The sequence below is a fragment of the Drosophila miranda genome, chromosome 2 (genome assembly GCF_003369915.1).
Source record: "Drosophila miranda strain MSH22 chromosome 2, D.miranda_PacBio2.1, whole genome shotgun sequence".
Lineage (NCBI taxonomy): Eukaryota > Metazoa > Arthropoda > Insecta > Diptera > Drosophilidae > Drosophila > Drosophila miranda.
The window spans coordinates 32,485,272-32,503,845 of NC_046675.1; the positions used below are offsets into that span (position 1 = coordinate 32,485,272).

At 43.3% G+C, this 18,574-nt stretch overlaps 1 protein-coding gene across 19 annotated transcripts in view; it reads left to right on the forward strand.

The window, feature by feature from the left end:
* Positions 1-18,574, forward strand: part of LOC108154978 (dystrophin) — a 179,820-nt gene that overhangs the window by 160,260 nt on the left and 986 nt on the right. For 9 of the 19 annotated variants that reach the window (XM_017285510.2, XM_017285505.2, XM_017285506.2 and 6 more), the window contains 8 exons: positions 15,393-15,652; positions 15,725-15,925; positions 15,991-16,124; positions 16,190-16,548; positions 16,615-16,998; positions 17,061-17,181; positions 17,244-17,686; positions 17,741-18,038. In XM_017285510.2, coding sequence (XP_017140999.1) covers positions 15,393-15,652; positions 15,725-15,925; positions 15,991-16,124; positions 16,190-16,548; positions 16,615-16,998; positions 17,061-17,181; positions 17,244-17,686; positions 17,741-18,038 — 2,200 coding nt within the window. Of the gene's footprint in view, positions 1-7,844; positions 8,918-15,392; positions 15,653-15,724; positions 15,926-15,990; positions 16,125-16,189; positions 16,549-16,614; positions 16,999-17,060; positions 17,182-17,243; positions 17,687-17,740; positions 18,039-18,138; positions 18,563-18,574 lie in introns of those variants that run through there. The other 10 variants (XM_017285502.2, XM_017285503.2, XM_017285504.2 and 7 more) reach the window with 7 other exon arrangements.

Genomic DNA, 18,574 nt, shown 5'->3' on the forward strand with positions numbered 1-18,574 from the left:
TCCAAATGCCAGGCCATAAAAATTCCACTGTGAAAATTAAACTTTTTTCACTTTTCTTGAGGATTTTGGGATTGGATTTCGAGTCGTTTTGTTCTTTGAGAGGTGGAAAAAGGAAGTTCTCTTATTAGAGGTGGAAAAAGCGTAGAGAAAACTATAAAATGTAGAGAGTAGATGGTTTGTAGGAAAGAATATAGAAATATAAGGCTTTAGAGTTCATATTTTGTGACTGTAATACTCAGACGATGGCTTTTATATAGGGAAAATAGCTTTAATATTTTCCTGGAACATTTGGTAGCCCCACAGCCTTTTCTGTGCCTTTTTTAGAAATTTGAAGTAAAAAAGGAATTATTTGTTTGGAAAGAAAGGAATTTCATTGCTAATCCATCCTCAGGATTGTTTAATCCTTTGAATTTCCTACAGGAACGCATTAGCCTTGGCATTGCTCCAAGGCTGAGGGTTTCCTCTTTGAGAAAGTCGTCAAATTATAGCCCTATGAAGGAGATCCAGCGATCTAAAGTACATCTGTATCTACATTATAATTTCTATGATTCTCCGAAAAACATCCCTAAGTCTTATGAATACTTTAAAATAGTTACAGAATAAATATTTCTCTTAATATTCAAGCCAGAACCAAACCATATCTCCAGCCCAACTTTCCCTTTCATTTAAATTGCCCGTAAATCCAAAAACTTGTAGAAAATACAACCGGCAAGCCCTTGTTCGCAGAAACCACGCACAAGCCCAGGCTGAATTTTCCCATCAATTTGTTTGAAATCCAAAGACCACACACAGACACAAAATCCGAATGCGAATCCGAATCAGATGCAGATGCAGCTAAAGATTCAGGAACCCACATTTAAAGACCGACTAGAGCTCCGCCGACTGGAGCCTGTGCCACCGATGTGCAATGGCCAATAAACATGTCTTAAAGCTCTCATTTGGCTGGTGGCTGGTGGCACACAGAATTTGAACCAGTTTCCAGCTTAAGCCGCAATCCAAAGAAGACAAAAAAAAGAAACGCACACAAAGAAAGAAAGAGCTTCCTTTCCTTCCTTCCTTCAATTTGTAGAAATGCGTGGCAAAGGAGGATGGGGCGGGTGGGGCATGCCTGGTGCAGATGCAGTTCACATTTGCAACATTTGCAACTTTATTTATCGCATCGAAAACATCTTGTAAATTTTCCACGTTATTTTGCGCCTCAAGACATGGTTTTCCCCACTCCCCTCCCCCTTCGTTCTGCTGAACAATTGAATCCCAAGGAGAGCTTTTCCACCCACTAAGGAAAATTCGTTTTGGTGGCCACGCCCTCTGCCTCTGGCTTCGGGGCGGTCTACCAAAGAGAGACGACGACGACGACGACGACGACGGGGACTCTCAATGGATGCCTTGTTTTGATCATTTGCCTTGTGATAAATTGTGCTCCATGTCGCCCGGCACTCGCGACGGACTTGACTTTTATTGCTAAAGGAATGCCCATGGCCAGGAGGCAGCCACATCCCCATCCAGAGCCCCATCTAGTACTTCTTTCGGGCCAAGTCCATAGTCATCGTCTGGCCATCAGAAAAAAACTCTTTTTTTTCCGGCCGCTGTATTTCTTTTGCCGCCTGCCTGCCACAGACTGTGCCCCAAATGCTGCCATTCCCGTAGTTTGAAGTTTATTTGTTGCAAAATACAAATTTGATATCATTTTTCAACGCCACAAAGAATGTCCCAGTCCGTTTGGGGCATGCCCCACATGGTTGACGTTTTTGGGGGCGTGCCTTGGGAGTGACTTTTGTGGTTTCAATTTGGTTGCACACGCATGACGCATGAAATTTTTATATGGCCGCCACTTTGAAGCCAAGCAAATAATTCGAGATAAATGTTGAACGAACTTGGAAGGGCTACCGAGAGTATAAAATGGAGCTCTTAGAGGAATAGAAACCATTAATACCATCGATTTTGAGGGATTCAGATAATAGATCTTTTCATGGGTGGAATTATATATCCATTTACAGATCTCTTTATAGAACCATCTACAGATGCATTTATCCATCGACGTATAAATAGATTTACTCATGAACCCGCCTATAAATACATCCATAGCTACATCCCTAGATCCATAAACATATCTAATCAAAGAGATATCCATTGAAGCCACCAATAGATTCATCTATAGATCCATCCATAGATGCTTCCCAAGATCAAATAAAAGATCCATTCACAGACATGCTTTTCCAGAAAGTATAATCTTAAGGATTGAAATGGATCTTATCAATATTTGAAGGCTCTTAATAAAAATGGAAACTTTCAAGAAAATCGGTTTCCAGATATTGTAGAAAAGTGCTTCATGGCTTATTGATCGTTGCAGATCCTTTCAAATCGTTCCAGATCGTTCAAGATCGTTCCAGATTGTTGCAGATCGTTCCAGATCATTTTGGACCGTTGTAGATCGTCCCAGATCGTTACAGATCGCTCCAGATCATTCCAGATCGTTTCATATCGTTCTAGATCCTTACAGATCATTCCAGATCCATACAGATCGCTCCAGATCCATACAGATCGAATAAGATCGTTCCAGATCATTTCAGATCGTTCCAAATCAGTTCAGATCGTGTTAGATCGTTCCACATCATTTCCGATCCTTACAGATCATTCAAGATCGGTTCAGATCATTCTAGATCGTAGTATTTCCTGATGGTATAAGGTCTTCTTCTGTTCTACCTTTTTCTGCTCACCAGAATCCACAGAATATCAAGCTTTACAGGCCTCTAAATTCTTAGAGAAAATCGTTCCCTGAGGACCTCAAAATCTACAAAAATTAAGTACGAAATGCCACATCCAAATTTAGCTTTTTCCCCCATCCAAAAGACTTTTTCCAACCCAAATTTCATCCACTCCCCAAAACCCAATGAAACCTACAATCAATTCCCCAACAAATGTTTCTGTTCCCAGATCGAATATCACATATACAACCTTTTGGGAGTGAAACTCTAGTCCAATCATTAGTTGGAGAGACCAAGAACCTTATCTCATGGCCATCTATCTACTACGAGTATCTGTTGATATATTTTGAATATAGGAAAGGCCATTAAAGAGACGAGACCGTCGGCAAATGTTTCGCCCACGCAACAGACAAAAGATTTCCCTTTTGTTTAGCATTTTGTATGGGCTTGGGTTCGGGGGATTTGACAATCACAGAGTGGAAAATTATTCATGGTCGGAGGCCACTCGAGAACTCCAGACAGACGGACCGACAGACAGAGGGGGGAGACTCTTAGATGGGGATTTCCCCATGTGAAAAATGCAGTAAAAACCAAACAGAGCGAAACGAGGGCTAAACAAAGGCCCCTCCAGAGCAGGAGGGAGCGTCGCATAATGCACTTTTGCTTTTTTTTAATTTTTTTCCATTTGCTGAAATTTCCGGTTCTTTAATCCGTCAGATACGAGGCTTGGGCATGATTCGTATTCGCTTTTTTTCCAGAATTTATTTGTATTCCGAAAAGTTGAATGACTTTCGGCTTGGGGTTTGGGTCTCTTTTGCTCAGAAATTCATGACTGGAACCACGACTTCAATCAAATTGCAATTATCTTAAGCACGTGTTTGAAACGCTTGAGGGGGGGTGCCCCGATTGAAGGGGGAGGGGGCTTGGGGGCATTTCTGATCTACGATTCGTGACGCTTTTGATTTATTGTTTGAACCATTTTCACGCAGCCTGTGCATGACTCAGCTGTTGGTTCCACCATAATTCTGCAGATCTGTTTTTTAGGAGCTCCAGCGGAACCCTTTGTTTCGCTTGCGAGTATTTTTTGGGAGGGGGGACCAACCGCTGGGGCGGAGAGAGACACTCTCTCTCTCTTTCGAAAACCTAATTAGTTTGGTTTGTTGATAACACAAAATAATGGCTTATATAGGCGAGAGTCTATAGGAATTATAGATATATATGTTATGTATAGGTACTGCCTATGTTTTTGTGCCAACAGGTAAACGGATTTCTTTTTTGAGCTGGGGTTCCGCTTTGCTTTTTAAGGTGATTTATTTGCTGTTCTTGGATCCCCGCCGACAAGAAAAAAAATCAGTTAAATGTTGGGACCCCTCGCATGTGCCTCGAATGGGGGATTAGTGCTGGGTTTTTGGGTTTTTGGCAAACACAGAGCTTGAAAGTGAAAATATACAATAGGTTTTGATTTGCCTCAACTGATATGCAGATGGAACATTCATTTGATGTGTTTCTGTGTTGCGAATCATTAAATATATGGTTTGATGGATGGAAAAAATAGGGAAAAGTCGTTCAACTGAATTAAGGAATGTTACATACTTATCGAACTTTTGACATGGTGGCAAATAAAAGAGAGATGAGATTAGCTTAAATAAATTATATTTGAAATAAAACATAGGGGAAATGTCGTTATCTGGCATCATATTTGATGAAATTATCGAAAGAAATTTATTAAAGAACAATTAAGATAGAATTAATTAGACAGAAATGATTTCCTCCACATGGGATGAGATTTCCTTGAACAAAAAAATAATTTAATGAAATTATCGATATAACAGATTTAAAGTCATCAAAAATATCGTGTAGTACCGATTAATTATAATTTTTTGTGTGTTTTAAATAAAATTTAAAGTCTTCTGTCCAGTTTTTCGATTCAATAAGTTTTTGTTATAATTTTCGATAGTGTTGTGAAGCTTTAACCACATTCAAATTAATTTTCGATTAAATGAACGATTAAAATTAATGAAAATCGTAAAATATATAGTTTTTCTGTAGAACATTTGGCATAGTCCGCATATTTCTGTGAGGAAATAGGAAGCTAACTCTACAATAATTTTCCATATTTTCTAGATGCCTTAGGCACACACATTCCCTATGCCACATGCCACTCATATGTATCCCTAATTCGCTATGCAGTGACCATGTATAATATGTAATAATCCCCCTTATACAATGTAATCCCCCTTGCAATTATCCATTAAAACTGCAGCCTGACGCTGATTCGCTCTCCCCCTCTCTCTATCTGTCTCTTTCAATCTGTTGCACATTGGAATTATTATGAAATATCTGTATCTGTATCTATCATCTCTTTTTTTTTTGTTCTTTTTGCTGGTAAAACGAAAACATTTGCATATCCAAAAGGCAATAACAAATGCATTCCACATCAATCGTGGGGGACTGGGGGACATTCTATCAATATCAATTCATATTCGATGGGAGGTGGGAAGAGGGAGGAGGGGACTGTGGATGGATGGATGGATGGAATTCCGTATGCCAGTCAGCGATGAATGTAATCTCTGTGGAGAAGGGGGGGGAGGGGTGGAGGGTATGGCTATGAGTGAAAAAAAAGTGAAAATTATAATGAAATTCATTGGGGATTTCCCTCACGTACGAGAACAAAGTACATCAATCAAATTGAAATGCAACCATCATACGCTCTCTCTCTCTCCAGCTTTTACTCTCCTCTCTCCCTCTCTCTCTTTCCATATTTCGTAATGCATTTAACAATAATATTCATATACACATACATATACTCGTAATGCAATTCTCTGATTTGTTTTTTTTTTTCGCCTGCCCTGCTCTTGTGGCATAAATATTTTCCGGCTTGCTGCATTTCCAATTAGAGAGACCCTCCTGCCGCAGAATAAGCGAAAAAATGGACATCAATCAATGGAAAAACAAAATTTATGCAAAGCCAAAGAGAGATAGAGAGGGAGAGAGTGCGCGGCACTTGGGAATGGTGGAATGGAATGGCGGAATGTTGCTTCTACTAATTAGACACTTGTCATTCGTCGTAATGTTGTAATAAATACCGTTACAATGTCATTACCGGCATTACCTTACCCCCTCTCTCTCCCCCTCTCTCTTTTACTCTTTTCTCCCGTCCTCCTCCCCTCCGCTTCTTGAGTCTGACGACCACCACTCATCTTCTTCTTGGCGGCGGCTTTCGGTCTCTCTTGTCTGTCAATCGCTTGTTAGTTTTTTGTTGTACCTCTCCTTCCTTCCATTCTCTCTCTGTCTCCTACCCCTCCCTCACCTCTTTTGACTTTATTTAAAACTTTGTTTTGCTTTACCGCTCAGAATTTTTAATGAGCTTTCGTCTACCTGGTACTTTGCTTCTCTTCGCCGCCACAAAGCAAAAGCAAAGCCCTTTCCTTTCCTCTTGTTTCTGTTGTTTTTTTCCAGTTTTTCCCGCTGGTTATTTTCTTTTTTGCTTCTGAAATGTCATCTATTTTTTGAGGCTTGTTCCTTGTTTTTCTTTGGGTTTCTTTCTCTCTGTCTTTTTGCGGGGTCATTGCTTAGTATTATGCTCTGGAGAGTGGACTGTACTGTGGACTACACGTACTCCCGTATTGAGAATGAGAACGGGGTCTCGGACATTCTCCTTTGAACCCGAAAAACAAAACTAAAGTCTTGAGGGGCTTAAAGTTCTTTGGGTCTGTGCCACTGGAAAGTTTTCTTATGGGAATACACAAGAATTTGCTATACAAAAATGATTTAGGGAAAGACTTGACTCTTAGATTGTTTGTACACGAAAATACTTGAAAATACTTCAGATATTTCCAGAACTAATGCTCAAAATCCAACTGCGAAATCATAATCTTATGATCTCTAAAAAAACATTAAAGAAATACTTTAAAAGCAGGAAATTTTCGAGGGCCTATAGAGATTGTTTAAATGCATTCTTTCCAAACAAAAAAAACACCTGTTAGTTTTCACGACTTCTCCCTTTTTGGGGCTTATTTGTAGAAGGTACTACTACCACCAAAGATCTCACAGTTCTCCTACTCCCATAGATCCCCCAAGTCTCAGAGTTTTGGAAACCAAGTTCCCTTTCAGTCTGGTCTGCCAGACGTACTACAGTACCATCGTTGTTCCACTAACCTATCCCACTTTTTTATTGACTTTTCCCAAAAACAAACACCTTTCCCATTCCGCATATCGCATCTCATTCTCCAGATCATCATCGGATGGTTATATGGATCTCCAACAATGTCAGGGGCCTGCCTGTCTGTCTCTCTGGAAGAACAGAACAGAATGAAGACAAGACCATAAATATCTTAACTGAAACACATTCGAGTGGTTAGAGAGTGGGGAGTGGGGAGTGGTGGAGTGGGAGTGTGGTCTTATCTATGAGTAAATGTTGCCCAACATAATTTACACACTCTTACAAACAGAGGGAAAGAGAGAGAGAGGGACAGGTAGATAGGGCAGAAATGCAAACAGAATGCAGTTAAATCAACCATTTTGCTTGACAAACAATTTTCAAGAGATGTTCGAGGGATAATTAACGTATACACTGAGAAAAAAAAGAAGGTTAAAATGGTATACAAATAAAGATCTTCCAAGACAGAATTCAGGCATTTTTGAGGATGCTTGCTGGGCTTTCCGATGGTTATTTCTTTCAGACTACATTGTAGCATATTTTTATTTAAGGAATATTTACGAATAGTGCAATAAATAGATCTTAAGTGTATCCAATCTCAGACGAAATTATACATAAATTATTTTTTTTCTCCCAGTGTACACATGTCCATGTTTGTCAGGGGCGTGGGTTCCAAATTAGGTGGAAATTAGGAGAGTGAGAGGGGCAGAGGCAGAGGCACAGATTCCTTGGGAAAATTTCTGCGTAATTGAGTGGCTTATTGACTCGCGTCACACATTTGAAGTATTTGTTGAAGTGTTTCCTTGTATTTGTATTTGTTTGGGTATTCATAGGCCTCAAGCGGTGTGGGGTGGTATGGGGTGTGCCGCATGTCATATTTGCAAAGAAAAATCAAGTGAAATCAAGTGAAAAACGTACTAAAAATAATCCTAAATGTAAAAGAATGAAGTGAATCCTGTGTAACCGGTTTTTATAAATAGATAAACGACACAGAGAAGATCTGAGGAGCGCAGAGAACGCAGCCCCGTTCATTACGCAAGAATGTGCCCTAAAACGATGCTGAAGGAAAACCTGAAATCTGCATAAAGAAAGATTAATTAAGTCCAGCGAACATTCGAGCAAGAAAAAAAAACCAACCAAAGCAACATTCGAACAAGAAAACTCCAGCATCCACAGGAGGGAACACTATTTAAGGATGCGACTGTTTCCAGGCAGCGGAACAGCAACGGCGACTGTTGGTGCTTCAGCGGCGATCAGTTCCAGCGATGAGGCCGGCGAAATTATAGAGAACTCTCACATCAGTAGAGGAGGCGGCGGGAGAGGGGGACCAGGAGGAGCCCTGATCTACAGCAATGGAGAGACTGGCAAGTCAAGGTCATTGGAACGCTATGCTGGGGCCCCTCGCATCGAGCTCCTGCCCCCCTATGCCACGCCCACGGGCAGCACACGACGCCGACTGCTGGCGCCCTTCCGTTCGATGAAGCATCGCAGTCGCAGCAGCAGCAGCAGCGGGGATTCGCACATGATTGTCGTGAATCTTGGAGTCACGGGAGCAGGAGGAGTAGGAGCCGCGGCAGCGGCAGGAGGAGTTCCAACCAAAAACAAAAACAAAACTACGACGGCCAAAGCCAGTTCGCAGAGCGGCGACAGCGGCACGGGCGGCACCGAACTGGAACACGAGCTCGAACCAGACGACGACGACGACGATGACGAGGATGAGGAGGAGGACGAAGAGGACGAGGAAGAGCTGGAGCAGCAGAGCAGCCAGCTGAGCCTCAGCTATTCGCATTTGAGCAGCAGCAGCGGTTGCGCCGACGAAGATCATACAGACGCAGCAGCAGATCATGCGGCAGCAGTTTCTGCCGTTGAACTTGTTGCCAACGAACGCCGACGCAACATGTTGTCGCTGTACTCGTCTTCGTCCGAGGAGCAGCTACACTGCCGTCTCGGCGATATTACACTGGTGGACGACACCTATTCGAATTACGATCCACAGAACGATGCGGAACGCATGTTCCTCCAGGTTGTGGGCATATTGCGCGATGAAAATGAGGTTTGTGTCTTGGCTAAAGGTTTTACACTGGTGGCTTATAATATTAGTGTTACTTGACTGCAGTTTTGGGGTATTTTCATTGAATTTTCTTTAATTTTGTATTCCCTTTAAAACCTGATTCATTTTATTTTTAAAGAGTGCTTTTAAATACAAAAAATACCAACATTTTTCATGTTTCTCTCATACTGGCTTTTCCCCCCCTTCTCTCTTTCCTCTTTGCTCTCCCTCTGTACCTGTCTCTTTGAGTTTCACTTGCAATTTCAATTAATTAATGACGCTCCTGCAAAGGATTTCCATTTCCGTTTCCGTTTCGCGCTTCAATGGAGTCCAAGGGGGCGGAAACACTCAAAGAGAGATGCAGAGCCATGGATATGGGGCAAAAAAGAGAGCAACACAAAGAGGCTGAGGGGTATCCAAAGAGAGCGAGAGAGGGGCGGAAATCTCTGCTTAGCTGGGGAACTCCCCCCAACCCCTAGAAGGATCCTTTTCGCCAAGGACTAGGGACATTCCTGTTTCCGAAATCAATCCTTAACCCTTCAAACTGTCAATTAGAAATGAAAGCTTTCCATCAGAAGCGCACACACACAACGGCACAGCGCTTTTCCCCTAGAGGGGGCATGAGGTAGAGGAGGCATGCCACAAAGGCTGCATTTTTAATAAGCAACGCCGATGCCATAGAAAATATGGCGACAGCTTTTTCTTTATTTAACCAACTTTTCCCCCAGGGGGTGGTGGGGGTGTGCCCAGGAATTGTTATAGGGGCGTGAAACGGGAAAGGAAAAACGTATTACATTTCACAGTGTTGCACTTTTTAAGTAGACGGACGGCTGCCAACAACTATGGGGCAGGTAGGGGGCCTAAAGACTTTACAAGGATTCCCTGCCTGCCCCACACACACACACACACACACAGCGGCATGAATGTTGCATGGACTTTGCCTTCGTTGATTAAACTCTTCTTGCCGCTGCCTTTTTCCCAACGACTTTTCTTCTCTCCCAAGGAGGCAGCTTTAAAAGTGCATTGCCCCGTGTTATCAGTGGCACCCACCGCCCACTGTACCACCCTCCCTCCCCCTCTCCCTCGTGCTGCCTTCCATAATGAGACTTCGATGGCAAACAGCTTTCTTGTCTCTTTGTTGCGGCGACGGCGGTGGCGACCACTTGGTTGGCTTTTTGCCTGCCACTAATTAAAGGAGCTGCTGCAACAGAGGGAGTTGGAAATGTGCGGCAGAGTGTGTTGCATATTTATTGTAAACATCAAATTATTGATTGCTGCCCCGTTGCAATGGACGACGGCAAATTGGGGACAGGCTCCAGTGGAGCCTTTGTGGCTGCTAATTAGAAAAAAATAAAGAGAAAATACGCACACAAAAGAAACAGAGGAGAGTGGAGTGGAGAGAGGAAGGAGCTGTGCTGCAGTACAGTGCAGGGCGAAATTATGTGTACGACTCATTAGCAATGGAATATTAAAAGAGGAGGGGTAGGCGATGAGAGGGTTGGTAGGGGGAGAACGGCCAGCAATTGTATGTGCAGGTGAAATGATAAAAGAAATAAAAGGGAGGCGCGTTGTCTGTAAAATTTGCGTTTCAATTCCAAAAACAAGGGATCGGTAATGCCATTCAATAGCACAAAATACATATATAGAAATTTTAGCAGAAGAAGTCAATTAGGGAACACATACATATTTTACAATTGGCTTAAAGATGTAGGCATCAGTGAACTGCAAAAATCACATTTTTCTTGATTTATTTAGCGCTAAAATTCTCCGGCAATCACTCAAAACTCAGCTCGTGCCTCGTTTCGATCATTTTTACTCACTCCACACACTCAAAGCACCGCAAAATCACTGAGTGCACCGTTTTACACGCATACATATGAATATAAACTGCGCTGCGACTGAGGACCGTTCCGTTTTACACTTCAACGCCATTGAAAAAAGTTTCTGCCTGCCGACCGCACATGAGTAAAATCATACGAGCTTAGAATACGATCATTGTTGAGCCGAAGCCACAGCCACCCGAAACGCAACGAAACGATAACAAGCAGCGTGGTCGCCAGACAGGGTAGAGGGGGAGAGCATGAATGATGTAAAATCAGCAGCGCTCGTATGTGCTCAAGCAAAGAGAGCTTTATCGGGTGATTTTCATGCAGGAACGTTCTTGCAAGCGAAGCCAAGGCAAAGCCCTTGTCTGATGGGCATGAAAGATCTTTCGAGATTAGGCCCCAACCAAAGAGGAGATCTTTGAGCTCTCATTTAAAAATTATTTTTCATAATTTCCAATCACCCGATAAAAGTGGAAGCCTAAAATATTGTTTCTTTGAATCATTCAGGGATATCTAAAGGTAAACGTTATTTTTGAGCAATTCGTAGAATGTTTTAGAAGTGTTTTCGAGGAAAAACCCAAACAAACTAAATGAAGTTTTCCCTCAGCCTTGAATTCATCTAAACTCCGAAAAAAAAACAACTCAATTTCTAAGAAAATCTATGAGAATTTCCACCTTCCACCCAGTTTTATTGGTAACCCGTGGCTCAAGACAACCCCCCAATGAAAATCCCCTAAAAAGAAAAACAAGAAAATAGGATTTGCATGCAAAAAAAAAACAAAACGAAGAGAAGAAGAGTTGATGAAGAAAACAATGAAACAATTGCCCCATCAGTGGACGTCACTTGGGAGATGCCACAAAAACAACAAGAGGGAAAACAGACAGAGAGAAAGAGAGAGAGGAAAAAACAGACAGGGAGAGAGGGAGAGAGAGGAAAAACACACGCAGAGAGAAAAAAGAGAGACAGCAGACAGGACCCATGTGGGGGCTTGGCATTATGAGGCATAAACGCTGTCCCAGTAGCCAGAGGAGCCTGAAGGCAGCAGAAGGAGCAGCAGAAGGAGCAGCAGAAGGAGACAGCAATGGGCAAGAGGAGTTAAAGGCTGGAAAAGCTAAAGGAAAAGTTGCAAATCAAAAACACAAACTTGAAGAAAACTAAATTAAAAAACTACACACAGAAGCATCACAGAAGGGAAAGCCAACTGCAGGGGGGAGAAAGGGAGAGAGAGGTAAAACTAAATGAAATAATAAAGTAAACGAAAGAACAGCAAGGAGTGGAAGGAGTGGCAGAAGGAGCAGGGTGGGGGGGGGCGGTGTTTGAGGGAAAAACTTTTGCCTTTTTGCTGTAGCAACGAGGAAAATGCATTTGTGCTTGTTGCATGCAAAATGCCACAGCAGAAGCAGAAGCAGAGCTCAGAGGCAGAGCCAATGAAAGTTTTCCCTCTTGTTGTTGTTGTTGTTGCTCGGTTTATGGAAATGGAAAATGCAGACACCAGACGGTGGGACGGGGGACGGGGGATGCCAGACAGATGGAAGGCGGAATGGGGTGCGAAAGGTAAAAATTGAAAAGCGAAAATTTCCCAAGCACTGGGCTGTGAGCAGGGGGGCGGGGAGTGTCGAAGGAAAATGTGCTAAATGAAACGTGTGCAACATCTGGTGGGCTCTCCTCTGTGCTCGACTCCTGTTGCACGTCTCTTGGATGCATGATGCTACTGGCTGCTCCTTGTGCTCCTTGGGCTCCTTATGCTCCTTTTCCCAGTTTAAAGTTACAAAGCACCAAATTGGCACAGCGGAAAAAGTGCTGAAAGAAGAGAGCAAATGGGGAGCCATGAGGGGAGCAAAGGGGGTTACCCCCAATAGGGCAAAGAGCATAAACGGTAACGCGAAAGCAGCAGCCTTTTTACTGCTAATGAAGATGCAACTGTGAGGCACGAAGGCAGCATGGACAAAAAAATAGCAGATTCCTGGAGGATAGATAGAGAGAGAGAGAGAGAGAGAGAGAGAGAGAGAGAGAGAGAGAGAGAGAGAGAGAGAGAGAGAGAGAGAGAGGTAGGGAGTTTGATAGAGAGATAGAGAGATAGATGGATTGATGGAGATATAGATAGATAGTAAGATAGATAGATAGATAGACAGATATATAGAGAGATAGATGGATGAATAGATGTATAGAATCATAGATAGTTAGATTGATAGATACATAGAGAGAAAGATTATAGATAGATGGATGGAAAGATATGTATATAGATAGGGAGATAGATGGATAGATAGATGATTGGATCGATAGATGATTGGATAGATAGATGATTGGATAGATATATAGATAGAGAGATAGAAAAATAGTTAGATATATACATACATACATAGATAGTTAGATAGATAGAGAGATAGATAGACGTATGGATAGTCAGAGGAGGGAAAAGGCAGGAATTTCGATGAAAATTCTTGGAATGTTTGGATTAACGATAAAAAAGAGTGCAATCTTTAGGGGAAAGATATGCTGTGCCGGAATTTCCATAAAATTCAATCAAAAATGGAAGAATCAATCAAGGCTTGAAAAGGCCGGAAAAGGGTCTTCAAAATTCAAATAAGAAAACATCAACGGTTGAGGGAAAACTTGGAAATCAAATGGAAACCCGTTGAGCAGTTCCTTGAGCAGGAAATCCATACGGAACTGGGGAATAAATACGAGTACTTCCTAAGCAAAAGATCTCCCTATAAAGCGCCATTTTACTCCCCCTCCTTTTAGGCAATGAATCTCTTGTATTCTCTTCAAAGAAACGAATCTTTAGCTCCCATTGGATCCTTCAGCATCTTTTCAAAACCATCTATTCAGAATCCTTTCTTCCAGCAGTGCTCCCATATCCTGCACAAAAGAGCTATCCTAGTGGCTCATCATTTACCAGCACTAATCATATATAATTAGCTTTTGTCGCTTGTTTATTATGACTCCACTGCTACGCTCCAGTGGCATCCTTTGGCTTAATTTTCTTGGCTATTCCTTTGGTCATGTGCATAAAACTTAATTTTCCGCAAGACAATGGCAGGGAAAAAGGAAAAGGAAGAACCAGCAGCCAAGAAAATGCATTTCATTTCATTTGCATGCACACACACAGGGACCTGCCCCAAAGGATATATGTATAGACGTTACTGTGGATACTCTTCTGGGAGGCACAGCCTTCTGTACTCCTTCTTCTCCCTTCTCCTTGGTAGAACTTTAATTACGATTATGTCTGGGCAGGGGGGATGGGGGGGGGAGTCCTGCCGCTGCTCCTGTTGCAGCTGTAACGGCTTATTATGGGCCCCGTCAAGGGGATTATAATGTTGGCCAGAAGCAGGGCAAAGGCAGTTCTGGTTCTGGCTCTAATGCAAAGAACGAAGCAATTTACGGGGAGGTGTAAAGGATATATGGCTGATCCACGGACAAAAAGGGAGGGAAAGCAAATCTCTTTTGCAGTCATAATAAATACATTTTACGGGTTTTAAAAAGTTTTTCCAAGGAAACTTTCATTGAGAAAAAGTATAGAAATTACAGCAAATATTTTATGCAATTTTTAATGATTTTAAATCTTGGAAAAGATTGAAGATTTAGGATTAGTTTTCTTATAGAATGAATATTTTGTACTACAAAAATTAATGGAAATTTATGAGGGCTTTATTTTATTAAAAAAAACCTATAGAAATTACAGCAAATATTTTATGCAATTTGTAAAGCTTTAAATCTTGGAAAAGATTGAAGATTTAGGATTAGTTTTTTTATAGATTAAATATTTTTTACCACAAAAATTGCTAGAAATTTATGAGGTTTTTATTTTATTGAGAAAAATTACAGAATTTACAGCAAATATTTTATGCATTTTTTAAATTTATATTATTTATATTAATATATATTTTTAGGAAGAATATTTTTTACTATAAAAAATGCTAGAAATTGATGAGGTTTTTATTTCATTGAGAAAAATTACAGAATTTACTGCAAATATTTTATGCATTTTTTATAGACCTAAAAGTTTGAAGATTAAAGATTGAATTTATGAGTTTTTATTGTTATAATTAAAATCAATCTTTCAATTAAAAATAGTTCCACCTTAGGAGGATTTTTTAGGGAATATTTTATGTTAATATTTATTACAGTTTTGGTAGAATTTAAAAGGCCTTAAACACTAAATATTACATTAATTTTTTGTATTATTATTTTTTTATTATTATATAAAGCTAATAAATAGTTAAAACTAGGTATTAACAATGTATGGGGCTATAGCTACTGAGGCCTTAAGCTCGCTATGGTATAATTATACACTTGAGTATTTGTATTTTTTTGTATTATTTGCTCTAAAAATATGTAAAAATATTTATGGAACATTTTTATTGAGGCACATATGCCCTTTGCCTTTTGATTAAATAAACCTAGTTTTGCCTTTAAAAGTAAAGAAAAGAAGTCACAAAACAATGGCAATTTTCATCAGGAAATTACAAAAAAAAAATCTTAGATTATTTCTGTGCAATATACTGAAGGCTTCAAGGCTTCCCCCACAACCTGAATCACTCTCAAATATATATTTATCCACCCTTTAAACACCTCTACCTCCGCAGAGAATCTCTTTTATTACCCAACTAATTCGTAAACCTTTTGTGCTCTTTCTTTCGTTCACCAGAAAATGCGTCAATTCCAGAAGATACTCGAGGATCTGAGCTCCCGTGTGGCATTGGCCGAGCAGACAAAGAACTCCTGGCTGTCGCCCGTGTCCGTGGGGGAGGCCAACGAGCAGATGCAGCAGCTGCAACGATTGCGTGACAAGATGACGACGGCCAGTGCCCTTCTGGACGACTGTAATGAGCAGCAATCCTTTTTCACGGCGAATCAAGTGCTTGTGCCCACGCCCTGCCTTTCAAAGCTGGAGGATTTGAATACTCGGTGAGTGCCCGCCCCCGCCCTTTATCCTTCGATTGTCGCTTGTTCATTGAGGGATTTTCGTTGTCGTTGCAGCATGAAACTCCTGCAAATTGCCATGGATGAGCGCCAGAAGGTGCTCTGTGCGGCAGGGGCCCAGCAGACGCACGAGAACGGGGACGATGGACGGAACACATCGAACAGTGGGACCATTGGACCGCTACCGAATCTGGGACAGAGCGTTAAGCCCCCCTGGGAGAGGGCCACAACGGCAGCCAATGTGCCTTACTACATCGAGTGAGTATCAGTGTCCCTAACGGATTGTGTAACCCTCCTAATGACGATGATGTCTCAAATGATAGCCACGAACGTGAGACGACACACTGGGACCATCCGGATATGATTGAGCTAATGAAGGGCCTGGCGGATCTCAATGAGATACGTTTCTCCGCCTACAGGACGGCCATGAAGCTGCGTTCTGTGCAAAAGAGATTGGGTAGGCCCGGAGAATCTTCCACTCAGAAAACATTCACTAAAATCTATCTCCTTTTTGTGCTGCAGCCCTCGATAGGATTACGATGGCCACTGCCTGCGAATCCTTCGATCGGCATGGCCTGAGGGCACAGAACGACAAGCTGATCGATATACCCGACATGACCACGGTGCTGCATTCGCTCTATGTGACAATCGATAAAATTGATTTGACGCTGATGCTGGACCTGGCCATCAATTGGATACTGAATGTCTACGACTCGCAGCGCACCGGCCAGATCCGTGTCCTGAGCTTCAAGGTGGGCCTGGTGCTGCTCTGCAAGGGGCATCTCGAGGAGAAGTATCGCTACTTGTTCCGCCTGGTGGCAGACACCGAAAGAAGAGCAGATCAACGAAGACTGGGACTCCTGCTGCACGATTGCATACAGGTAAGAGAAGAGAGTGGATCCCCTTCCAGGGAGTAGTAATACGATCTTCTGTGCTCCCTTTTTCAGGTCCCCCGACAACTGGGCGAAGTGGCCGCCTTTGGTGGCTCCAACATTGAGCCCTCTGTGCGTTCGTGCCTCGAACAGGCTGGCATCTCCCAGGAGGCCATCGATGGCAATCAGGAGATCTCCATCGAACTGCAGCACTTCCTCGGCTGGCTGCAGCACGAGCCCCAGAGTCTGGTGTGGCTGCCCGTGCTGCATCGTCTGGCTGCCGCCGAGGCGGCCAAGCATCAGGCCAAGTGCAACATTTGCAAGGAGTATCCGATCGTGGGCTTCCGGTATCGCTGCCTCAAGTGCTTCAACTTTGACATGTGCCAAAAGTGCTTCTTCTTCGGAAGGAATGCCAAGAACCACAAGCTAACGCATCCGATGCATGAATACTGCACAACGGTAAAGATATATTTGTAGATTATTCCATGGTTTTGTACTGATTTATAATCATTTATCTGTAGACCACTTCCACGGAGGATGTGCGCGACTTTACACGCGCTTTGAAGAACAAATTCAAGAGTCGCAAATACTTTAAGAAGCATCCGCGTGTGGGCTACCTGCCCGTCCAGAGTGTCCTCGAGGGTAAGCCATGGGCAAAGGCACAGGCGCCAGACATACTCTAACATCCTTTCCTGATCGTTTAGGTGATGCCCTGGAGAGTCCTGCCCCCAGTCCGCAGCACACCACCCACCAGCTGCAGAGCGACATGCACACACGCCTGGAGATGTATGCCTCACGGCTCGCGCAGGTCGAGTACGGCGGCACGGGCTCCAATTCGACGCCCGACAGCGACGATGAGCACCAGCTGATAGCACAGTATTGCCAGGCCCTGCCCGGCACCAGCAATGGCAGCAGTGCCCCAAAGAGTCCTGTCCAGGTGATGGCCGCCATGGACGCCGAGCAGCGGGAAGAGCTGGAGGCCATCATACGGGATCTCGAGGAGGAGAATGCCAATCTGCAGGCGGAGTACCAGCAGCTGTGCACCAAACAGCAGAGCGGCACCCCAGACGACACGAATGGCATGCAGCATTCCAGCAGCAGCAGCATGTCGGGAGGACTGGGAGGCGGCCAAGGAGAACAGGGACAGGTGGGATAGCCTCTCCCCTCTAAGATCTCCGCTAATCGTCTCTTATTCTTGTAGGACATGATGGCGGAGGCCCAACTCTTGCGCCAGCACAAGGGTCGCCTGGAGGCGCGCATGCGAATCCTCGAGGATCACAATCGGCAGCTGGAGGCACAGTTGCAGCGTCTGCGACAGCTCCTGGACGAGCCGAATGGCGGCAGCAGTGCCACCAGCAGCGGCCTGCCCAGTGCCCCGGGCTCTGCACTCAACTCGAAGCCGAATACCCTGCAAACCCGTTCGGTCACAGCCTCGCAGCTCAACACGGACTCCCCGGCTAAGATGAACCAACAGAATGGACACTACGATCACAATTCAAGTGAGTTCTCGAAGGAGTTTTGCTAGGACTAGAATTAGGTTTGGGAGAAGCCCCCTGACTCTGACTAACCTTTCGATTGCTATAATACACGCACCCTCAGAGGGTATCATGGTGCCAGGACTCCAAAACGATCTGCAGCAGCATTTGGCGGCCAAGCATCATCAGCACCAGCTCAGTGGGGCACTGAATGCGTTGCACCAACAGCAGCAGCAGCAACAGCAGCAACAACAGCAGCATCACTCTCAGAGAGGAGGTGCTCTCACGGGAAATGGTGGCATTGACATGTCCGGAGGATATTTGGGCGACGACGGACGTCCGCCGCCGCCACCGCACTCGAGTCTGATGCAACATCAACAGCAGCAGCAGCACTTGAATGGTGCGGAAATTGCTTAAAGTTTCGGTTCCTTCATTTTTCTTCGGGTTTTTTTTCTTTGTGTTCCTAGAACTTTATTTGTTTGTGATTGATGTTGTGCTTTCTTGACTGTTGATTGTGATTTCTTCTAATCTGGAATATATATTTCTCTTGCTTTTTGCAT